The 21,029-nt window shown below is 36.6% G+C and overlaps 1 protein-coding gene across 1 annotated transcript in view; it reads left to right on the forward strand.

Annotated features, from left to right (window-relative positions):
• Nucleotides 1-13,955, forward strand: part of LOC131033731 (5'-adenylylsulfate reductase-like 5) — a 63,108-nt gene extending 49,153 nt beyond the window's left edge. Inside the window, exons 2-4 of the mRNA XM_057965001.2 lie at nucleotides 12,422-12,606; nucleotides 12,803-12,927; nucleotides 13,009-13,955. Coding sequence (XP_057820984.2) covers nucleotides 12,422-12,606; nucleotides 12,803-12,927; nucleotides 13,009-13,445 — 747 coding nt within the window. The 3' untranslated portion in view covers nucleotides 13,446-13,955. The remainder of the gene's footprint in view (nucleotides 1-12,421; nucleotides 12,607-12,802; nucleotides 12,928-13,008) is intronic.
• Nucleotides 13,956-21,029: the final 7,074 nt, after the last annotated feature.

Consider the following 21,029-nt stretch of genomic DNA (forward strand, 5'->3'; position numbering starts at 1 on the left):
TTCCATCTTAGCATCTTTCTTCAACATTTCATTCAGTGGTCGTATTATCTCAACAAATCCGGAGATAATTTCCTCACAAAATTGATTTTACCAAAGGAGGACTTCAGTTCTTTCTTACTGCTAGGGAGGTTTATCTTGGATATAGCCTCAACTCTTTCTGGATCAATGGAGATTCCTTTCTCCAAGATAATATGTCCTAAACAATTTACCTTCTGTAACCCTGAATATGCATTTCTTTGGATTAAGAGATATCTCGTACTTTCTGCATCTTTGAAACACCTTTCTCAAATCTTCAATGTGATCTTCTCTTTTCCTTGAGAAAATTGTAATGTCATCCATGTAAATAATGATGCATTTTCCAATCAAATCTTGAAATGCAATATCCATAGCTCTCTGGAATGTGGCTCTAGCATTGATTAAGCCAAATGGCATCCTTCTGTATGCAAACGTACCCCACTTTGTGGTGAAGGTTGTCTTTAATCTATCTTCATATTCTACCATCACCTGATTGTATCCTGAATATCCGTCCAAAAAGGACATCATCTGCGATTTGTTCACAATCTGTAACACCTCATCCAATGATGGAAGCAAGTAGTTATCTTTCTCTGACGCTCTATTCAAATTTCCGAAATCAAGGCAAAGCCTTATCTCTCCACTCTTTTTTCTAACTGGGACCAAATTGGCGACCCATGTCAAGTGTCGCACGGGAAATATAATCCTTGCTGATAACAATTTCTTCACTTTTTGATATATGAGGGGCTCCAACAAAGGGTTCACTGGCCTCTGTCTCTGCCTAAATGGCTTACTGTCTGGTTTCAAGGGAATAATATGTGTAATAATTGATGTTTCATATGTCTTCAAATCATCATATCCCCATGCAACCACATCGGGAAAATCTCTCATGTTCTTCAATATGCCTTCCCTTTCATTGGGTGTGCATGCTTTCCCTATGAATACATTCTTAACTTCTTTGTCATTTCCCAAGTTCATCGTTTCATAGGCACTTCCACTTGAGTCATGCAATCTTTCTACCTTTATTTTATCTCTGTCAAATATTTCTTTCTAGCTCTATCATCCCCTTAGGAATGAAGTTTGCCTTCAGATCTAGGAATATTTTGCTTCCTCGGCTTCCTCTTCATCGATAACCTGACTCAGGAAAATATCTGTATTTGTCAGAAACTCCAATATATGCTTATCGTCTTCAAAAACTTGGAAATTGGTGACATTGTCTGGTACGGATGGAATTGATGCAAGTTCCACTGTAAACTTCTTCAATCCTTTCATGGCGATGGGTGCCAAGGAACTGGCAGCCTGCGCAAGAGCATTTGCCACTTGGTTCAGTGATTTGTATATTGACTTGATATTGAAAGCATCAAAGCTTTCGATGAGATCCCATATTCTATTGCAGTATTTTGTCAATCTTTTGTCGTGGTAGACATATTGCTTCCGCACTTGTCTTACTACAATTTTTGAATCTCCAAAAACATGTAAAATCTTCACTTTCTTTTGAATGGCTAACAACAACCCATGAACTAAGGATTCATACTCAGCTACATTGTTCGTACATGGAAACTGTAATCTATGGGAGGCCAAATAAGTTTCCCCCGAGGGATTGATTAATTCAAATCTGGCTCCCGATCCTTTCATTGACTTTGAACCATCAAATCTCAATGTCCAAACTTGATCTTTGTCATGTATTTCTTCTTTGGTTTTATCTGTAATTTCTTCATCTGGCCTAGGAGAGGCCTCTCTAATTTCTTCAAGTGCCAGAATTTTAGGAATTCTCTTGTGTATTTGATTCAAAGCTACCTTGCACGTTGCGCAAGAGAATTCAGAATGAGCAGTATCGTGAATTCGGCACCAATTAGGCAACAATAAATCTTGAATGCGAGCATGGTTGCCTAACTCAACTCCCTACTGAATATTCTTGAATACAAATCCTCTGAAACTTTCAAACATATCAATTTCTTCATCTGTATCATGATCACTTTCTACTACGACTTCTGTAGAATTCACAATCTCATGATGTTCTTCTATATTTTCAATTGGGCTTTGAAGCGTCAAAACCTCTACAGCTTTTCGTTTGCAATTCCCTAGATTGGTTTCTAGGAAAAGAATTTCATTGTTTTCCCCATATTCTGTTATCATCAATCTTAATCTTGGGGTACTATCTATTTTGATTTGGTTTGGTACAACTCTCCATGGCAGCCACATGTGAGAGAAATCGGTCGAAAAGTAACCATTCAATTTCCTTGACCAATCTCGACTCAGGAGCATGCCGTCTTTACTAACTCCTCTTTGTTGGGCATATTAGATGAATCTTGAACTGCACATGCCTCTTCTGATAATTGTTGAATATTTGGTTCATCCTGAACCTCATTTATGTTTGCTTGGGGAACATTTGTACCCCTCTGAATGTTGGAACTGGTATGAGCTGTAGCTCTCTCGACACTACCCTCCTTAAGTCCATTCATTAATGTATCTCTGATATTAGGTACCTTCATTAGTTCGAACAATGGTAGGCTTACCTTGACTTTCTTGAATTCTTCTAACACACACAGACTCAGTCGCTTCAACTCCTCTCTTGGAGGGGGAATGTTCTTCTGTCTATACTCAGGTGAATCTTTTGGATAGCTTGGTGTATTGCTAGCACTTGGATTTGGTGGTGTAGCAAAATTGTTCGGAGGAACAAAAGTAGTTAAAGGCTCTTGATTCCTCTGATTCTTTTGATAAACTCTTGGTCCAGTGTTTTCTGACGACTGATGAAACACTTCTTTAATTCCTTCAACCAAAACACTGTTATTCAATGGTGGGAAATAGTAGTTTGGATCTTCAATAGGCCCATTGGCTGAAGCAGGTGGGAATTGAGAATTAGGCGGAACCATAGGTCCATTCGCCGATTCTGGAGGAAATCTCCCACCTTGTTCGCATATTAAACTTTCTTCATAAACTGGAGGAAACTTGAAATCCTCAATGATTAATGCTTGGTCATATCTTGTAGTGGGAACAATTTCATATCCCGTTGTTGGAGTGCTTTTTGATGCTTCATTATTTCGCACTTCCTGCTGGAAAATATCAGCAGCAACCTTGAATTCGGGGCAATGCAATTTTGAATGTTGACTAGTGTTGTGTAATCTGCACCAATTTGATAAGGCAGCCTCCGCAAGGAAGACTCTGTTAGCCGGTCGACTTTCCGAAGTTGGCAGATTGTCAAGAGGTGACGGCACATTTCCATTGTTGGGCGCAGTATTCGACGTTCTCTTTTGATAGTTTTGATTATTGCCAGGATATCCTCGGTTATTTTGATTGTTGTTCTGATAATTTTGATTGTTACTTTGGTAACCTTGATTGTTGTTTTGATTACCACCTTGATAATTTCTGTGCATACTATAGAGCTGATTGTTCTAATTCCTCAAATGAGTAACCTTTGTAGATAATTTCTTTACTTTGTCTGTTAACTCTTTCGTTTCTTCTTTCTCCTCCTATGTCCTTGAAGATGTCACAACATTTTACAGGTACACTGGATGCGTTTGTGGAGCTTAAGAAATGGGTGCCGGGATGGAGTACCAACTGATTTGATGGCTGAGCAACTGGATACATCAGTTGTGGAACTTGATTTATTATTGGCGTATGATGCACCAAAGCTTGACTTAAATTTTGAATTTGATTTGCGGCCTCGGGCGACCCCAAATTGAGCAAAGGTCCACTAAGATTCTGACGCAATATTTTACTAACTTCTATTGCCTTTGCATATGCTTCGTTCAAATTTGCTGGAGAGGGATGAGTTTGCACAAACATAGCTGTAAGTGGATCTAGAGCATGATAGTATATCTCTCGAGCATCTGGAATGAGATAAGGAGTCTGCAACCTTGTATAAGCTTTCTGGAATCGACTGTTGAATGAATTGATAGGTTCATTCTCTTGTCTTTTACACTCAATAAACTGTCTGTGCAAGAAGGTGAGATTGGTTAGCCATTAGAGGTGGGTTCTTCTCACACACAACTTGATCCTATCGCTATGGATGAGACACTTGTTGAGGCTCCTATCGAGCATATTGCAGTTATACCATCTATTTTAGCAACATTCACACAATGGCAACAATTTTTTTTGAGCTTTAGTTGAAGATGGAATTTATGATTTATAATTTTCATTGATGCTTAAACTTGGAGCTCATATGTATTTAGAGATTGAACTTGTTTTTTTGCTCTATAATATGTATTAAGCTCAAAATTTGATTTATATATGATGGAAATCAATAATATATTCTACAAATTCAATATGTGTTTTTTGAAGAATATTTTATAAAATTATGTATTTCAAATGTTTGATAAATTTGCCGAATTATTATTGAGTTTATCCCTGAGTTTTTTTTGAGTCTTGAGTTTTTAAATTTTTTGGGCTTGACGAGTTTAAGTTTTACACAAGCTTACTCAGGAACGCGTCCTTGGGCCTATTTTACCCATCTCGGAAATGGGGACATCGTGGGGATGCGGGGATGCTTTGACAATGTACCTTGGCTGTCCCATAGTATAGTGTTTGAGTTTTGATAATTTGTTTGACTTTGACTCTCGTGTGAACTCTCAATTTAAGTTCTTTAACACAAATGTTATATGTTAAGGTTCTATAATGTATATATGCATGCTTCATCCATGTTTTCATATGAATATTTAAAATTTCTCTATATATTTAAAATTTTCTATATTTTATATAGCCGTCCCCCCAAATGGCTTGAAAAATCAAGGTCAAGGAAATGCATCCTCCTATCCCCTTGTCCCCCTGTCTCGGAAACTCGGGGGTAACATATGTTTTACAAATATGATATGGTGAATTGGCTTCAACTCTATCGTAATTTTCTTCTAGAATTTTCTCCAAAAGTAACCAACAAGTTTTATATATGTAAGAAATTATATTTCATTTGCAACTATGCAATCTCACAATCTTCTTGAAAAATAGAAAAGTTGCATTACTGCATCGTTTATCGTTTTAGATGTATGAGATTTGCGATCTTAGAAAATCTTCTATCAACTACCATAAAAGAAGAATCATGATCTCTTTGTGTTCTCGAGAAACCAAATATAAATCCATATTGATACCCTCCCAAGGTCTCTTTGGAATTGACAATGATTTATATGATTCAACATTTTAATTACTACGTTTTACAACTTGACAAATTTATAAATCCATATTGATACCCTCCCAAGGTCTCTTTCAAATTGGCAACGGTTTATATGATTCAACATTTTAATTACTACGTTTTGCATTTTGACAAATTATGCAATTCTTAACGTTTATTTTTACATCCTTGTAAATTTGCGGCAAAAAATAATTCACTTTCAATGCCATTGTTTTATTCACTCCATAATTTTCCTACTAATTCACCTCTATGCAGCTTCTTTATTAGATTATTTCTCATTGAGATTCTAGGAAAACATAATTGGCTTGTGTTGAGCAACAAACATGTCATTGTAAATCAAATAATCAAGTCATACACTTTTATCCATGCATATAGGCTCGTTACATGCTTTTCATGCCTCAACAAAATCAACATCATATTCATACAAAGTTACAAACACATCATCTATTTAAATCTAACTACATCAACCCTCATTTCAGTTAGTAAATTCTCTTTCCTACCTAATGCATTTGCAACTTTGCTCGACTTTCCACTCCTATGCTTCAATTTAAAACAATAGCTTTGCATAAATTCAACAGATCTTATGTATTTGGTTGGTGGTTTCAGTACCATATGGGTTGATGATTTGCATACCACACAAACTCCTTACGCAACAATTTTTTTTTGGCACGTCTTCAATGCTTGAATTATGGCATAAATTTCCTAATCATACACTAAATATCTCTTCCTTTCATTATTCAACTTTTTGTGAAGTATGTTTTTTGATTACGGGAAAAGCAGGTTTTGAAGGGAACCCGAAACCCTTTACAAAAGATCCTTAAAAGATAATAGCATTAAGAAACATGAAAAGACAAACTGCCAAAAAACCAACACAGTTATGAGCAAAAATCAACAAAAAAGCTCAACAAAACCAGCCACATCCAACCATAACATAAAAAAGACAGAAGACAAATTACTTAATGTTTTTTAGGGCATTAGCCAAATTTCCGCTAATCCCTTGCAAATCTTTAATATTATCTGTAAGCTTAGGGATATCTTTGGAAGAGGCCACGACAACTTTTTTCATGCTCCCCCTTGTTCTTTTTGCTGCACCACCAGGAGCACTTTCCACTGTCCCTGCCTCGATAGCATCCTCATCAATATCTAGGTCCACGACAGGTTTGAAGGTGCTGGAACCATCAAGGAACTTAGTAATTTCCTCTAAATTCTTAGTCACAGAGGTAAGGATATCCAGAATCATTACCAGAAAGTTTTTCATAGCTGTTTTTCCTTCCTCCATATTACCAATCTGAGCTTCCAGCTTCTCCACTTTTTCCTTCATACCCTTATTCCACTGTTCCTGGTTCATTTCAGCTTTCTTCCCTTTCTCTTCCTGCTGCTCATTGGTCCACCTTCTTGACTTTACATTTAAAATTCCTAATCATACACTAAACATCTCTTCCTTTCATTATTCAACTTTTTGTGAATTATGTTATTGGTCCACCTTCTCGACTTTACATTGCTTCTCTTGCAATACCACTTGCATCACAATTGACTTGCAATGCTTTATCAAAGTCTTTGGCAATGCTAACACTGATTGTTGTATAACCTTCTTCAAAAACATAAAGTTTCTGTGTGCTTTTGCGGTCCATTTACATTTTTTTTGGTCTCCTCACATAGTCTAAGTTCTTGTCACACAAATGCCATTGAACTTCTTAATGAATTTCCTATAAAAGCTAGCCAATCCATGGAAACTTGACCTCTTCAACATTCTCTACTTTAGGCCAATCAACAATTACTTTCTTGGTCCATCAAACCATGCGTCGAGATTACAAATCTCAAATATACCAAATCCTGTCTTAAAAAAAATACATTTCTTTGATATTGATTGACAACTTCTCTTTGTTCAGTCTCTACAATACTAATTTGATATGTTGTATGTTCTCCTTTATTCTTATTGAAAATCAAGATGTCATCCATAAAACAATCACAAACTTATCCAATGTAACTTCAATGCCGTACTCAGCAATCTCATAAATGTGTTAGGTGTGGGAGTCAATGCAATGAGCCTAACCCACCATCATATGATCCTTTTTTCTTTTCAATGGCCATTCATCTCCTCCACTAATTACTATGTTGAGAAGTTAGAACCACTCTTCAAATCTGGCTTATTGATGTATCTTGCTTTGCCCACCAAATTGTCCATCCTTGGCAATGCGAATCTATACTTATATCTTATTTATTCCTATGTCTCCCCCTTCTGGCTTTATCTCTTTTACTCCTTTTTTGTCCTTTGTTCCTTGGTCCTCTTACCACCACCTCCCTTCTATCTCCATTCAAAGGTTAAGTCTACTATCTAAATCATAAATCTCCTCTTCTTGATGATGGATCATTGAGTGCGATTCAAAACATGAATAGAAAATTATATGCTGTTGAAACTGAAAGCACTCTTAGATAACTTCATGGAGCATGGAAAACTCATGCTGATTATCTTGTTTTGTTTTAGAATCCAAACACATTCACCACTAACCTCTTTTTTTATGCAAGTACCATTGATACCACATATTGGCTCAAAATTTTTCTGATTAGACCTTTCTCCAACAATTTTAGCATTTATCAGTTTATTATTTAATTCTTTGTTGCTGCTATTCTATGTATGATTTTATTTGGCAAACTTTCTCCTGGAATTAAATCCCTATGAAGACTGATACTCTTCGCTGGGGGTAATCCATCTGACATATTGTCTGAGATTATGTCAGCAATTTGGAATTTTTGTCTAGAACTCCTTTCCTTCTTTTGCATTACGCCATACTCTAGGAATCAAAACAAAACACAACTTCTCATGCTTTAGGCCATCTTAGAACTTCATACCATCCACCAAACAAATTTTGGCATTTCACATTTTTTCCTATTCCTTTCTTTTAATAGAGTTGGAATATGTTTTCACCATCTTTCATCACAATTCAAGTATTTTTGCCAATAATTATGTATAGCTTTCTTATCATACTACCATAGTCTTCCTAGCAACAAATGACGATGTCCCTATTTTGAACTTGACATTGCTTACTCACCAACACTTTTATATTCTTTTTGTAACCCTGACTTTTTATAGACTTTGATGTTCTATCATTTTCAACTTTAACTTGTCAACCATTTCATTTGACATTAGATTATCTATATCGCAACTATCAATGATAACTTTATGACACCTACCTTCAATCTTACATGTTGTCTGGAACAAATTTCTTTTTTGCATTGGTTCATCTTTATCTACATGATTAGGATATACAAAACTCTTGTGATTATTAATGACACCCATTGCAAGTTCATCCGCTAGTCTTTATGATCCACTTGTTTCGTCATCTACATGTGCAACTCTTGCGCTTTCTTTTGATCTTATGCTATTACTTCCTTTATTTTGGGGACACTCAAATGTCCTATGTCTTTCTGTTCCACATTTGAATCAAGTTCCCATTGCATGCCATATCTTCTTCTGCCTCATTGATATCTATCAATTCTTTCATTGTGGTATGAATTGTTGCTTACTCTCGTCTCAGTATCTTCATTAAAGATCTTCCAACACTGCCTTGACGTTTTCCTTTTTAGAATTTACCATATCTTCCTCTTTGCCTATTTTGTTTGATCTCAGATCATTTGTTTAGTTTCTCTCTCGTTTTCAATGCTAATTGGTATGCTTCTTCAACTGTTAGCAATCTTACCATGCTCTATTCTTCTGGAATAAATCTTCTCAATTCATTTATGTATCTTGCCACCTTTTCTCAATTAACTTTACTATGTCCAACCTTAATTATTTCTCTATGTAATTCTTCAATATTATCTCACATTCTTCTCTTTTTGCCTCGAATTTTGTTATTTTTCCAATTGATAATTTGTAGGTATCTTGCATCAATCTACCTTTTTAACCATTTCTCTATCATTTCCTTATCTTTCTAATATTTTTCCAATTGTATCTCTTTCGACTGTATTGCAGCATGTCCTTTCAAATTTGTCTCAGCAAATCTAACCCTTTCAGGTTATGAAATTTCCTCATACTCAAATTATTCTTTTAGATCGTTTATCTAATCAATCAATTCTTTTGGATTCAAACTACCAAAAGAACCAACATTGTCAACTTGAACTCTCTTAGCAAATTTTGAAATAGCTCTTAACATCTCTAACTTTTATGCATCTTCATGTTCTTTCACAGTTGGTTCAACAGCTGGTGCATTCTTTGTATTGTTCTTTTTCTTTCATTTTCTTTCATTTTCTTTCTCATCACTCTCATCATATCAAGGAAAGAGAGACTTCCAAAAGGGCAGCCTACTAAGCTATTGATGAAGAAGACTGGGCCTCTCAAGGTGGTGCATAAATATGGTCAGAATGCATACGAAGTTGAACTCCCTCCCACCTTTGGTATTTCTCCTATCTTTAATGTATGTGATCTCTATCCATACAAGGGAAAATCACAAACAGATCAGTTGGACACTTCATCACAGGGTACTGAAGATTGGGTGAGAGATTTGCCACCAAGCCAACTAGTCAAGTTGGAAAGTATCTTGGACACCAAGGTAATAAAGAAGACAAGGAAAGGAGTATACAAGCATTATCTTGTAAAGTGGGCAGGGTTACTTGAATCAGATGCTATGTGGATGTCAGAATCAGATATACTTCAACATGGTGTGGAAATTGCAGACCTCTTAACTCAAGGGACTTGAGTTCTTTGCCCCAGGGGAGTATGGTGCAGGGCACCTATTACTCCATGCAAATTTTAGTTTGTTCTTAAGTCTTTTATGTTGTAATAAGTGGACCGACCATTTGGGACTTAATGAAGTCATGGTTGAGTTGTACAAGCTCTTGTTGTGTTTAGGATGTTGATATCCTAGAAAGATGTAACGCTGATGTTGTTCACAGGTGCACTACTCTAAAAACAAAGTCATCATGTAATAAGGGTGTAATGCATTGTTTTAGGTCTCCTAGAATGCATAGAGGGCCTTTGGAGCCTTGGAGTACACTTGAGTGCAAGGTTGCATCCTAAGGATCAAAAAGATGTAAAAGATGCTAAGCAACATTTGCAACATTGCAAAAAGTTGCACTTTATGTTGTTGGCGGTGAAGAAGTTGGTTCTAACCAATTGAATCATGATGTTAAAAGCCAAAGACAACATCATTGTACGGGTTGGAAGAGTTTGGAATGCAGAGCAAGTTTTGTTTGCAAGGAAAAACCTTGTTTTTACATCACTTTTACTATTTTTCTTGTTTTTTGATGTGTTGTACGGTCTAGTACGGACTTGTCAGAGGAACCTACCTGCAGGGCATGAAGGACTGGTGAATCTACTTTCCATCAAGGTAGATTTCAAGGTTTGATTGTGTCTAGTTGCAGAGATTCAAACCATTCTTTGTGAACTAGGTACAAAACCCTTGTAGGCCAGGGTTTAAGCAATAAATGGCTCTAACCTGAGCACCCACTGATGGCACCGGTTGAAATCTAGTGGAATGCTAGGTTAGGGTCTGTAAATATGTTTAGTGTAGGTATTTTGGCTTTGCAAACCTTTTTGGTGGTTTTACAATGATACCCTAGGCTCACAGCTAGGAGTTGGTGAGACTAGGACAGTAGAAGATGTGCGTTTTCAGAGCACACATGGATTGGTAGAGCAAAAGTTGATACATGTTTGGAGACTCCATTGAATGCCCTTTAAGAATCCATGATTAGTTTGTGCAGAGGTTTTGACTGGTGAAGCTTTCTAAGGCCAAGTTTGCAAGTCACCCGGGTAGCCCTAAAACCCTTAAAAATAGGACAATTCTAGAAACCCCATGTGTACAGAGAACTCAGTTGCCATTCTGCAATATTGTATGTAACTAGGAAAAGGGTATTCATAAATGTAATTTGTTTGGGGCCTTGTGTGGGTAGATGTGAATTTAAGCCCTGGAAGCAGTAAAAGGAGGCCTAATTGAATTAGGTCTGTTTGGAGCTCAGTATAGACAAAGTGAGCTTGAGAAGGCTTGGCAATGGGTTTAAAGGTGATCAAACCCTTAGAAGACACCAAAGACACCGTGTCAATTTCATTTACACTCATGGAACAAGTTTGTGATTAAAGATCACTTGCAGAGGTTGTTGGAGTGTTGGGAAGGTGTGATAGGGATTCAGGTGGAATCCTCAATAGGAAAGTGTTGTTGTAAAACGTTTGTGGCTATACCTTGGAGGCAAGCCAAAGTGGATTAAGCCTTGGAGGTCAGTCTAGCAGAACCCTTACCAAGTATCATTGGATGGGCTTGAAGAGTTAGAAGGTTGGAGAGAACAACAAATACAACTAGGTGATTGAGAGAAACTCCAAGAATCTTTGCTTCAGGCTCCCTTCTAATGTAGAGTGAATGGTGCTTTTATAGTTGGTGCAAGCAAATAGAGTGTTTTGCACTGACCAACAAGTTTACAATGAAAGATGTAGAAGGACCCACCTGGGATGAATGCAATAATATGTAAGCATTTCAGCTCGACACTGTCTTAATTGTGAATCTCCCTAGAACCAATACACTTGAATGTGTCTTCAAGTGTTGGTGTGAAGTTCAATGTTTACTGCACACCTAAATGGAGTCTTCCTTAAATAATTTGAGGAATCACGTTGCATTAACCAAAAGGCAAACCCTTAGATATGATGTGGCATGATGGAATGTGACCTCGGCAAGTGCTAATATCAATTTGGAAACTTTGGGATAAAAAATGCAGTGTCACATAGTAAAGTTACTTTCTGAAACTCTCATTTGCTGAAATAGTGATTGGAATGAGAATATGTTTTAGGAGCATGAATTGTCTCTTGTGGTAAGAGTATGATGGTCGAAACTTTATTTGAAAGTCTACAAAACAAAACAAACATAAATGAAAATATTGTTGGGTGCAAGATTGCTTTTACACCTCGGATGCTCTTGCAGCATTTTCAATGCTACTATAATATTCTTCAATATATCAGGTCTTAGGTAGTTCAGGGTGAATCCTGTTTGAATTTCTTAATCTTTTGGGCTGTATAAAGCCCATTTGTTATACCTTCCTGACAACATAATAATTTTGGTAATATCTATATTTGTGTAGTCAAGTTCCACAGAAGTTACATAAGAGAACCACTTATCATCATAATTCGTGTATTTCTTCGATTGTCCACTCTAGGAGCTTTTCTTTCTAAATGTCTTGTTCATCTTTTCTTCTCATGGTTTTTGCAACTGCCTTAATTTTATTGCTTATTCAGTTAATAAACTTTTATGGTACATGATAAAGTGGAATAAACTCGAGTTAACACACTTTTTTATTTTATTTTTGAAGCTTGATGATGTCTTACTGGAGAGAACCTTGGATTTTCAGCGGTATAATAGGGGCTACATGGCAATGCTGTTCCATGCTTCATGGTGTCCATTTTCAAAGACGTGTCGATCCGTGTTTGATATTTTATCATCATTATTTCCCAACATACATCACGTAGCCATTGAGGAGTCAGCTGTTATGCCTAGGTAAGGAATGATTTATTTTCTGGTTCTAGAATAATCTGAATTTTTTTTCTGGTTTTCCAGAGGATATAGGGCTGCTCTTTCAGTCAAAAGTAATCTGCATTGCAATGATTTTGTATGTTTTCCATTGGGTGATATTCTGTGCTGTTTTTGGTATATAAATTATTTGTAATTTCTCTGAACTATTTCACATTCTCAGTGTGCTTTCAAGGAATGGAGTTCACAGTTTCCCATCCCTTTTTCTACAGAACCAGACATCAAGGGTTCACTATCATGGATCGAAAGATCTTAAGTCCCTTGTGCTTTTCTATAAAGAGATTACAGGTATATCTAATTTCTGACATAATGCTGAAATCTCCATTTTATGTAAGTTGGTCTACCAAATTGTAGTTTTTCAATCTGCAGGTGTTGAGCCCATCAATTCTGACTATCTGGCAAAGGACTATAGAAGTAGCTTCAGTAGCCACTTTGGTGTTGATTATGGTCAAAGCAAAGAATACTCTCTTCAGCAGGAGCCTTATTTGATATTTGCATTGCTTTTTCTCACTGCAAGAGTTCTTCTTTATCTCTTCCCAAAAGTCTTAGTACGGATCAAGCATTGCCAGTTTGAGGACTTGTGGCATCTAAATTTGGCTCGTTTGGGTGAAAATGCATCACCTTTCTTAAAACACGCCCTGCACATGGTCAATCTAAATAGAATTTGGAGTCGTTTGAAGCGCTCTAAGACGAGGAACTTCCAAGAAGGTGCTAAAAATGCCAGAGTATGGGCTTCATCATTGGCCTCTGTTTCTCTTGGTAAAGGGTCGGCCAACAGATCTGGTACTAGCAGTGAATCTCGATAAGATCCATGATCAGAGCTTAGATATTTTTATAATGAAACATAAAGACAGACAAAAAAGGTGGATTTATTTCAGTACCTAAAAAATGCTCTTTGAATGAAGTATCTATAGAACTGGACATGAGAATCTTTAGTTTCTTTCACATAATCACAGATTCAAGTGTCTCTGTAAATTAGAGACCTGCTTCAAGTAAGAACTTGGAAGTCCATCATTAATGTTCAGATGAGATTCTGATGCCAAGAATTATTGCTGTTTTTAACTGCAATCATTAGATTGATCTGCAAGAACTTTTAATGAATGCTTCTTGTGCATTGCACCTGGTATCTCTTTCTCAGAGTATTCGGGTATGCACGTGTTTTTGCCATGGTTAAAATCGTGTGCTCTTCGTTTCAAGTTGTTAAATTCAGTTTGTCTGAACAATTTAAACATGTCAATACACCAATTACAATCTATCGTATAAATCTAATTTTCTCAACAATATAGGCATAAGGCAATTCTGCATGGAGATTGTCATGTCAAATGTGTTCAATGGAGATTTTATACTTAAAATCTTTTCTGACCACTTAAAATCTTTTCTGACCATTCAATTTTCTCAGTTTGTGATTGGTTGTGATCTGGTTGAAGTTGAATGTGCTTTGGAGGCAGTGTATCAAGCATTCATTTTCAGAATCTCCGAGTATATTGAGTCAATCAAGGACAAACCTACTATCATTTATATTTTGCAGTTTTGTTTTACTGAAATGGACCCTTTGTCTAATGATGGGGTTGCTTGATTTGTAGCTCAGTAGATCTTGGTAATATTTGGTTTGTTTCATGGCGTTGGGATTGCTTTTGATCATTATAAATTTTTGAAGTGAGACAACTACGTGTATGCTGGGCATTTAAACAAAATTATACTAACAGTGTTTTGATTTTTGTCATGGGTCAATTCATCTTTAGTAACATGTTATAATGTCTAGTCAATACATTGAATTGACAAATTGCCTAAAGTAAAGTAGAGAGGATTTTATCTTTTAGTGGTATCTTCCTTCGCATTATTTGATATGGGGAGCTCAAAATTTTGTTCGAATTATCAGTGTCAATGCTAAAAATAGAATATGCAAGACCTTTTTTTGGTTGTATCAAAAATTCCATTTCAGAATTTTTATTTGATTTAATCGGAGAGGATTCATTTTGGATGCTATCTTGGCAGGTAAGTGTTCTATCATTTTTTGAAATTCATTTTGGATACCATCTTGGAGTTATGTTTGTTTTATTATTTTTTTCGAAATTTTCATTTGATTTAATTAGAGGCTTCGTTTTGGACGCTATCTTGGTGGGGAAGTTTGTTTAATTATTTTTTCCAAATCAGTTTCACTCTAAAATTGTTTATTAACTTGGTCCTTGGCTCATGTGTTGGAACCTTCGCATTTTTAAATTGAACAACGCAGCTTTGGCTTATGGTTCTTATTTGCATCTGATAATTTTTTAATCTGAAGTTATCTAGGTTGAAGAGAACCGAGACCTAGATAAATGCATTGGATTTTTGTATTGTAACTGTTACTTGATGTCTTTGAGGTCATTTAAGGTCATGAAAATTTCTCGATATAACTTGATTATTTCCTGACCATTGAATTGATTTACTATGTAATAGAAGAGAGTAAGGTTAATCAGAGTATCTAGAGTATCTGCATCTGTTTTACCTAAAAGAATAGTGATATCTAGAATGCACTGAATCTTTGTAAGTGTTTAGCCTCCAAGTGATCTATTTCATGTTGAGGTTGATAGGTTGGAAGGGGATTGAACATGCAGGAGTGTGGAAAGCTAATCATTGATTCTTGATTTCCACACGATGTTTACTCAAATTCATCCACCATTGCAAAGCATTTTCTATCGTCGTCTAAAAAATCTCTGAACTTAGCATCTTTCATTTAGATTTATTTACTATCTGCTGATAATCATGGAACTACAAGGAAGAGTCACAAATCTTGGGGATAAGTGTACTGTACTCAAACCTCATGTGAATGGGAATGCAAACTGGAGAGAAGAATCAGATGATAAGCTCAGGAGGATGGAAAGTAAGATTTTTTTAATGCTATTGATATGGAGCTTAGGTGAGCCTAAGGAGAAACACGCCTAGGATGTTCTAAACACGTGACGAGAGAAAAACTTAATACTGATCAAGTGGAAAAGGTTTCACAAATTGGCACTCAGATTTTTTTTTAATGCCATCGATATGGAGCTTAGGTGAGCCTAAGGAGAAACACGCATTGGGATTTTCTAAATACTTGATGAAAGAAACGATGTAATACAGACCGAGTGTAATAGGTTTTACAAATTGGCACTCAAAAAGAGATTGAAGAATACGAGGGCACCATGCTAGTATTGTGAGTTGCAAGATTATATTATGCAGAAAAAATTAAATATAGATGACAAAAGAGGTTATTCATATTCATATGCCACATGATGCCTGTCAATTCTACCTATTGACTAACTTATGATCAACATATCAAAGAATAGTGTAGCACAAAATACACGATTGAAGATGAACGGATGTATTGAAAATTACAAGGAGCATAAGTCTCACCTATCAAGTCATGTTCTTTATTTTGTTGTTTTTGAAAATGTTATAGAATAATTAGGACTGTGGAACATGAATGGAGAAGATTTAGATTGTGCCACGAAAAAAAAATACGAAGAATAAAAAGACGACATGCTAATCTTGTGAGTTGCAAGATTGTACATGAGAGGGGCCATAGGATGCCGATGTATGCCATTTTTTGACCAATTTATGATCAACATATCAAAGAAGAGACATATAACGTTAGTAGATGATAGAAGATAAAATGACTTTTGAAGATAGGAAAATCATTCCATGAGTTTCACGAGTGCTTGTGTGGTATATACTTTGATAGAGCTAATATTTTTGGAGGAAAAGAGTGGAGGAACAGTAGCTGGATTAGCTCCTTAATTTGAGCAAGAGGTAATGTGAAGTATTTGAATTGTATACAAGTGTTGGCATGGTGGTGTAATATAAATGGGGGTGGGACTAATATTGTTTACAGAATGGGTTATGTTGTTGGGGGTGTTCCAGGTAAGATTATCTTATTTAGTTTCTTGGAGGTTTTCTCTTTGCTTGCTACCATTTGTTGGCAATTGACACTCAATTGATTGGTTTCAATATGTTGTCATTGATGGCAACATGTTTCGGCTTCACATCTTGGTTTGGTTGATTACCGACAAACACTTCACCGGCATCGGCATGTATCTTCACCGGTTGGAAGGAATTCTTTGGTTACCGGCATTGCAGGCCGACATGACTTCATCAGGATGCAGATATTGGAGGTCGACATCATTTGGGAGATCCGACATCGGCAATTGATTTTGATATTCATGTACTTATGTTATTGAGCCGACATGTATATTCATATTGTAATTATCTTTGTAAGCCGGCATAAGGCATGATGGATTGTAAGGGGTATATAGGTCAATTGATTAGATCATTTTGTAATATGTAAGAGTAAGGAAATAATGAAGGATATGCAAGATATATGAGAGATAATATATGTGAGGATATTTATGTAAAAGGGTATTCCGGTAAAGGTTTAGGGTTCCAAATCAGAACAGATAGAGCTTAATCAGAACTATATTTAGACATAGAAGATGCTATCATTGCAGTTCAATCATTTCTCCGGATTGTAGTCTAGATTTGTATGTAGTCAGTGAGGCTCCTTCTGTGATTGAGCAGTGTGCTCTAGGTTGTAAGCCTTGCTACAAGTGCAGGCCCCTATATTTTGTAATATCTCTTCATATGGCCATTGGATTGATATTGTGGGTCATAAATCCCATCGTGGTTTTTCCTCTTTGAGGTTTTCCACGTATAATTTTCTGTGTTATGGTATTCATTTGTGTGATTGGCTTATTGGTTGCTTTACTTCTTTCAATTCTATATGTACCGGTATACTAGTTTGTGAGTGCATGTTTTAAGAAGGTTAAATTGATTTTTCTGGTAGAACACTGATTCACCCCCCCCTCTCAATGTTTTTGGATTCCAACAATTGGTATTAGAGCCTTGTGCCTCAGAGGAAGTTTAACAGCTTGAGGGAGATCCTAAATCTAGAATCCATGGATATGAGTTTGGAGAAACAACTTGAGGTAGCACTTGAAGATCATGATGTTGAAAAGATGAAGAACTTGAAGTTACAAGATGAATTGAATTCTGCTCAGGAATTCATTCTTGTCCTACAGGAGAGACTGTCATATGTTCAAGTTAGGAAGAAGGAACTTTTTCAAAATCAAGATAATGAAGAGAAAGATGCCCTTAATGAAAGATGTCAGAGGCCGAGTCAGGAGAACATGGTTATGAGGGATAAAATGCAAGCTTTAACTATGAGGATGTCTAAAGAGATTGAGGACCAAAAGAAAAAGGAAGAAAATCTTGCTGTATCTCCGAAAAACAAACTTGAAGAATGCAGTAGGTTGGTTCATGAAAAACCATATCTTGAGAACCGATTTAGCACAATCCCAAAGTAATGAACAAGAACTTGAGAGACAAATGATAATTCTGAGAGATGATCTAACTATTGAAAGTGAGTATAAAGAAAAATTCAAGGTTAGTTCAACACAACTTGATGAGTTATTGAAGAGTCAAAGGCAAAATGAAGATTCTAGTGGACTTGGATTTGAACAAGGACAGTTTCGGTACTGCAAATGAAGATCAAAGCCATAAGGCACCGATAAGGCAACTTAATGCTTATAAATTTAATGGTAGATGCTTTGTTTTTAACAAATTTGGTCACATGGCTAGGCAATGTAGAAATAGAGCAAATCAGAACTATAATTCTGCTCCTGATCAATGTTCTAAATGCAATAAGTATGGTCATAAGACAAAAGATTGCAGAATGAATGTTAAATGTTATGCATGTGGAAAATTTGGACATATGACTAATCAATGCAGGTCAAGCGATTATACCGGTTTTAGCAAAGCGATTCAAAAGAACAATGTTACATGCTATGCGTGTAATGAGGTTGGACATATTGCTAAGTTCTGTAGAAGCAAAAACCCACTGGTTGGTAATGATGGATCAAATGATAAAAGGAAAGAGAAGGCAAATGAAATCCGACAAGAACATATCAAGAAATGGGTCAGGAAGACAGAAGATCAATTAGCAGATAGAAATGCACCGGTTACTCAATCGACAGAGGAGGTTGCTCCTGCATCGGGAGGAAGCTCATCTGGTAACTGAGGCAGATGCCTTAGGGGTAGGCAAAATTCATGATGATATTGCTTATGCCCCATGAAGAGGTTTTGGAAGATGTTCCAGACATTAGAGATGTTTGTCCGGCATGGAGATGTTTGATCAAGATCTGGTATCTTTCACCGATAGTCATTCATATCAATGACGGATTAGGGTTTCTTGGAGGTTAAATGGTTGAATTCACTTCATTTCTAATCACTTTGCATTCCAAGCGATTCAGAGCAAGTCTAGGCGATTCGGTGCGATCAATATCTTCTTGAGCAATTTCACCACCGATCGGAAGAGTTCTTTAGGGTTTTTCACTGGCAACTGTTTCACAAGTATTTATCTTTCATCATGGAAGCGAGATCATCCTTTGTACCTACTTTTATTGCAAATCCTACTATTGTTGAGGTCAAGGACCGTCCTAGGCCGATTTTCAAACGATGTCCACATATTGCTACTTTGGACAATTTGGTTGGCGCATTTTCCCGTGTCCCGGAAGGAGTTGTATATGTCAAAGATGTCAGAGTTTACATTCATTGTCACATTGAGGATCTAGTAACCAATGATATTAAGAGCATGTATATGAGCGAGTTAATGGGAGATTCTGGACAGATTAAGCCCGAGTATAAACATATTGAGGATCTAGGGTTTATAGGCATTCTAGATATTCTGAAATTTGAAGATGAGATTGTCAGATATGTTTTGAGCAGAGTGCATGGAGAATTTATCTGGTTGGACAGACCGTATAAGATCTCGAAGGAGGCCATCAAGGCCATCACCGGTTTACTGCAAGTTGGGCAACGTCCAGAGAACAAGGTTTCTAATGATTAGGTCAACAAGATCACCGACACAACATCGGACAAGCGATCAATGAGGGTTAGTACTATCACCGACAAAGATATCAGATTTAGAAGTATGGTCATTGGTTACAAGGTAACTCAGTCAAACCGCCTGAATTCTGTTTCTAGCTCCTGCATTTATGCAGCACATAAGACGATGAGAGAAAATGAGAAGTTAGATCTCTGTAGATGGATGTTGGATGAATTGTTAATTAACCTAGGGAATATCAAATGAGAGAAGAAGGGAACATTCCAGTATGGTAATCTTATTGTCTGTTTAATGCTGTTTTTCATTAATGAGACTCCCGGTTTTGGGAAGAGACAATGGGCATTTGATATCCCGATAGGAAGACAACTAAAACAATCCATTGCTACATTGGGTAGTCAGCGAGATGACAAAGTGTGGGGTTACTTTAAGGCATTCCAGAAGGCTATGAATTCTATGGAGAGGGTTCCTAAGCACATTGTTGAGAAGTACTCAACCGAGATATGCTCCATGGTTAAGGAAGATGAAACTTTGATGGAGGCAGTCAGGCCCCGAAAGATTTGGATTGAGGAAATGGGTTATGAAGTTGATGCACAGATTCTAGATGCTTATGCACAATTGCTAATTGATGCACCTATTGATGAAGTTGAGAAAACCTTTGGTACTGCTAAGCAGAAGAAGTAAGAGGTTGAAACCGAGTTTAACTAGAAGAAGAGAGAGAAGCAATAGGGCAAGACAAGCAAGTTTGTGGAACAAGTTTCACATGACATCAAAGCATTAATTGATACTGTTTCGAAAAAAGGAAGAGAAAAGAACCCTAAATATTTATTGAGCCTATTCCATCAGAATCTGGATCTAATGATGACACACCCTTGACATTCAAAAGGGTATTAAGGAAGAAAAGTGAAGAGACTAAGGTGGAAGCAAAGAAACAACCAGTTAGGAAAGTTACAATCAGGGTACCGACAGAGAAGAGAGCTCCTAAAGAAACACCTTCTGCCCCATCTGGTACTGGAAGAAGAAAAAAGATGGATGACATTGATCTAGCACTTGTCACCGATAATGCAACTATTATTCCACCCAAGACTTGTGCAAAATTGGTTGATGAAATAACTAAAGATGGTATGTTGAAGAATGTACAATTTTACTATGAGCATTTGGATGATGATGAACAAAGAGAAGTTGAGGAAGTAGCTTTGTTGTATTTGGATATTTATAAGAAAGCCTTGTTAGAAATTGAAAATCAAATACCGACACAGTTATATGACAAATTACATGCTAGAAGATTATCAGCAATGGAGGGGGACAAGCATATAAAGATTCAAGAGTTGTTATCTATTTGTGCATCTATTACTCCAGAGGAGTTGGACATGACTCTTGAGGTTGCAGACATGAAGATTTTTCTTAGCAAACACAAAATAGTAAGTCTTATGTTAGGTAGGGTTAATGAGATAGTCAAGGAGACCCACAAGGCATGAGTTCAATTCCTTGTAGCAAATGTTGGTTTTTATACTTCACCGAAGGCTAAAACTGACACTAC

This window comes from Cryptomeria japonica, chromosome 4, assembly GCF_030272615.1.
Source record: "Cryptomeria japonica chromosome 4, Sugi_1.0, whole genome shotgun sequence".
NCBI classification, from domain to species: Eukaryota; Viridiplantae; Streptophyta; class Pinopsida; order Cupressales; family Cupressaceae; genus Cryptomeria; species Cryptomeria japonica.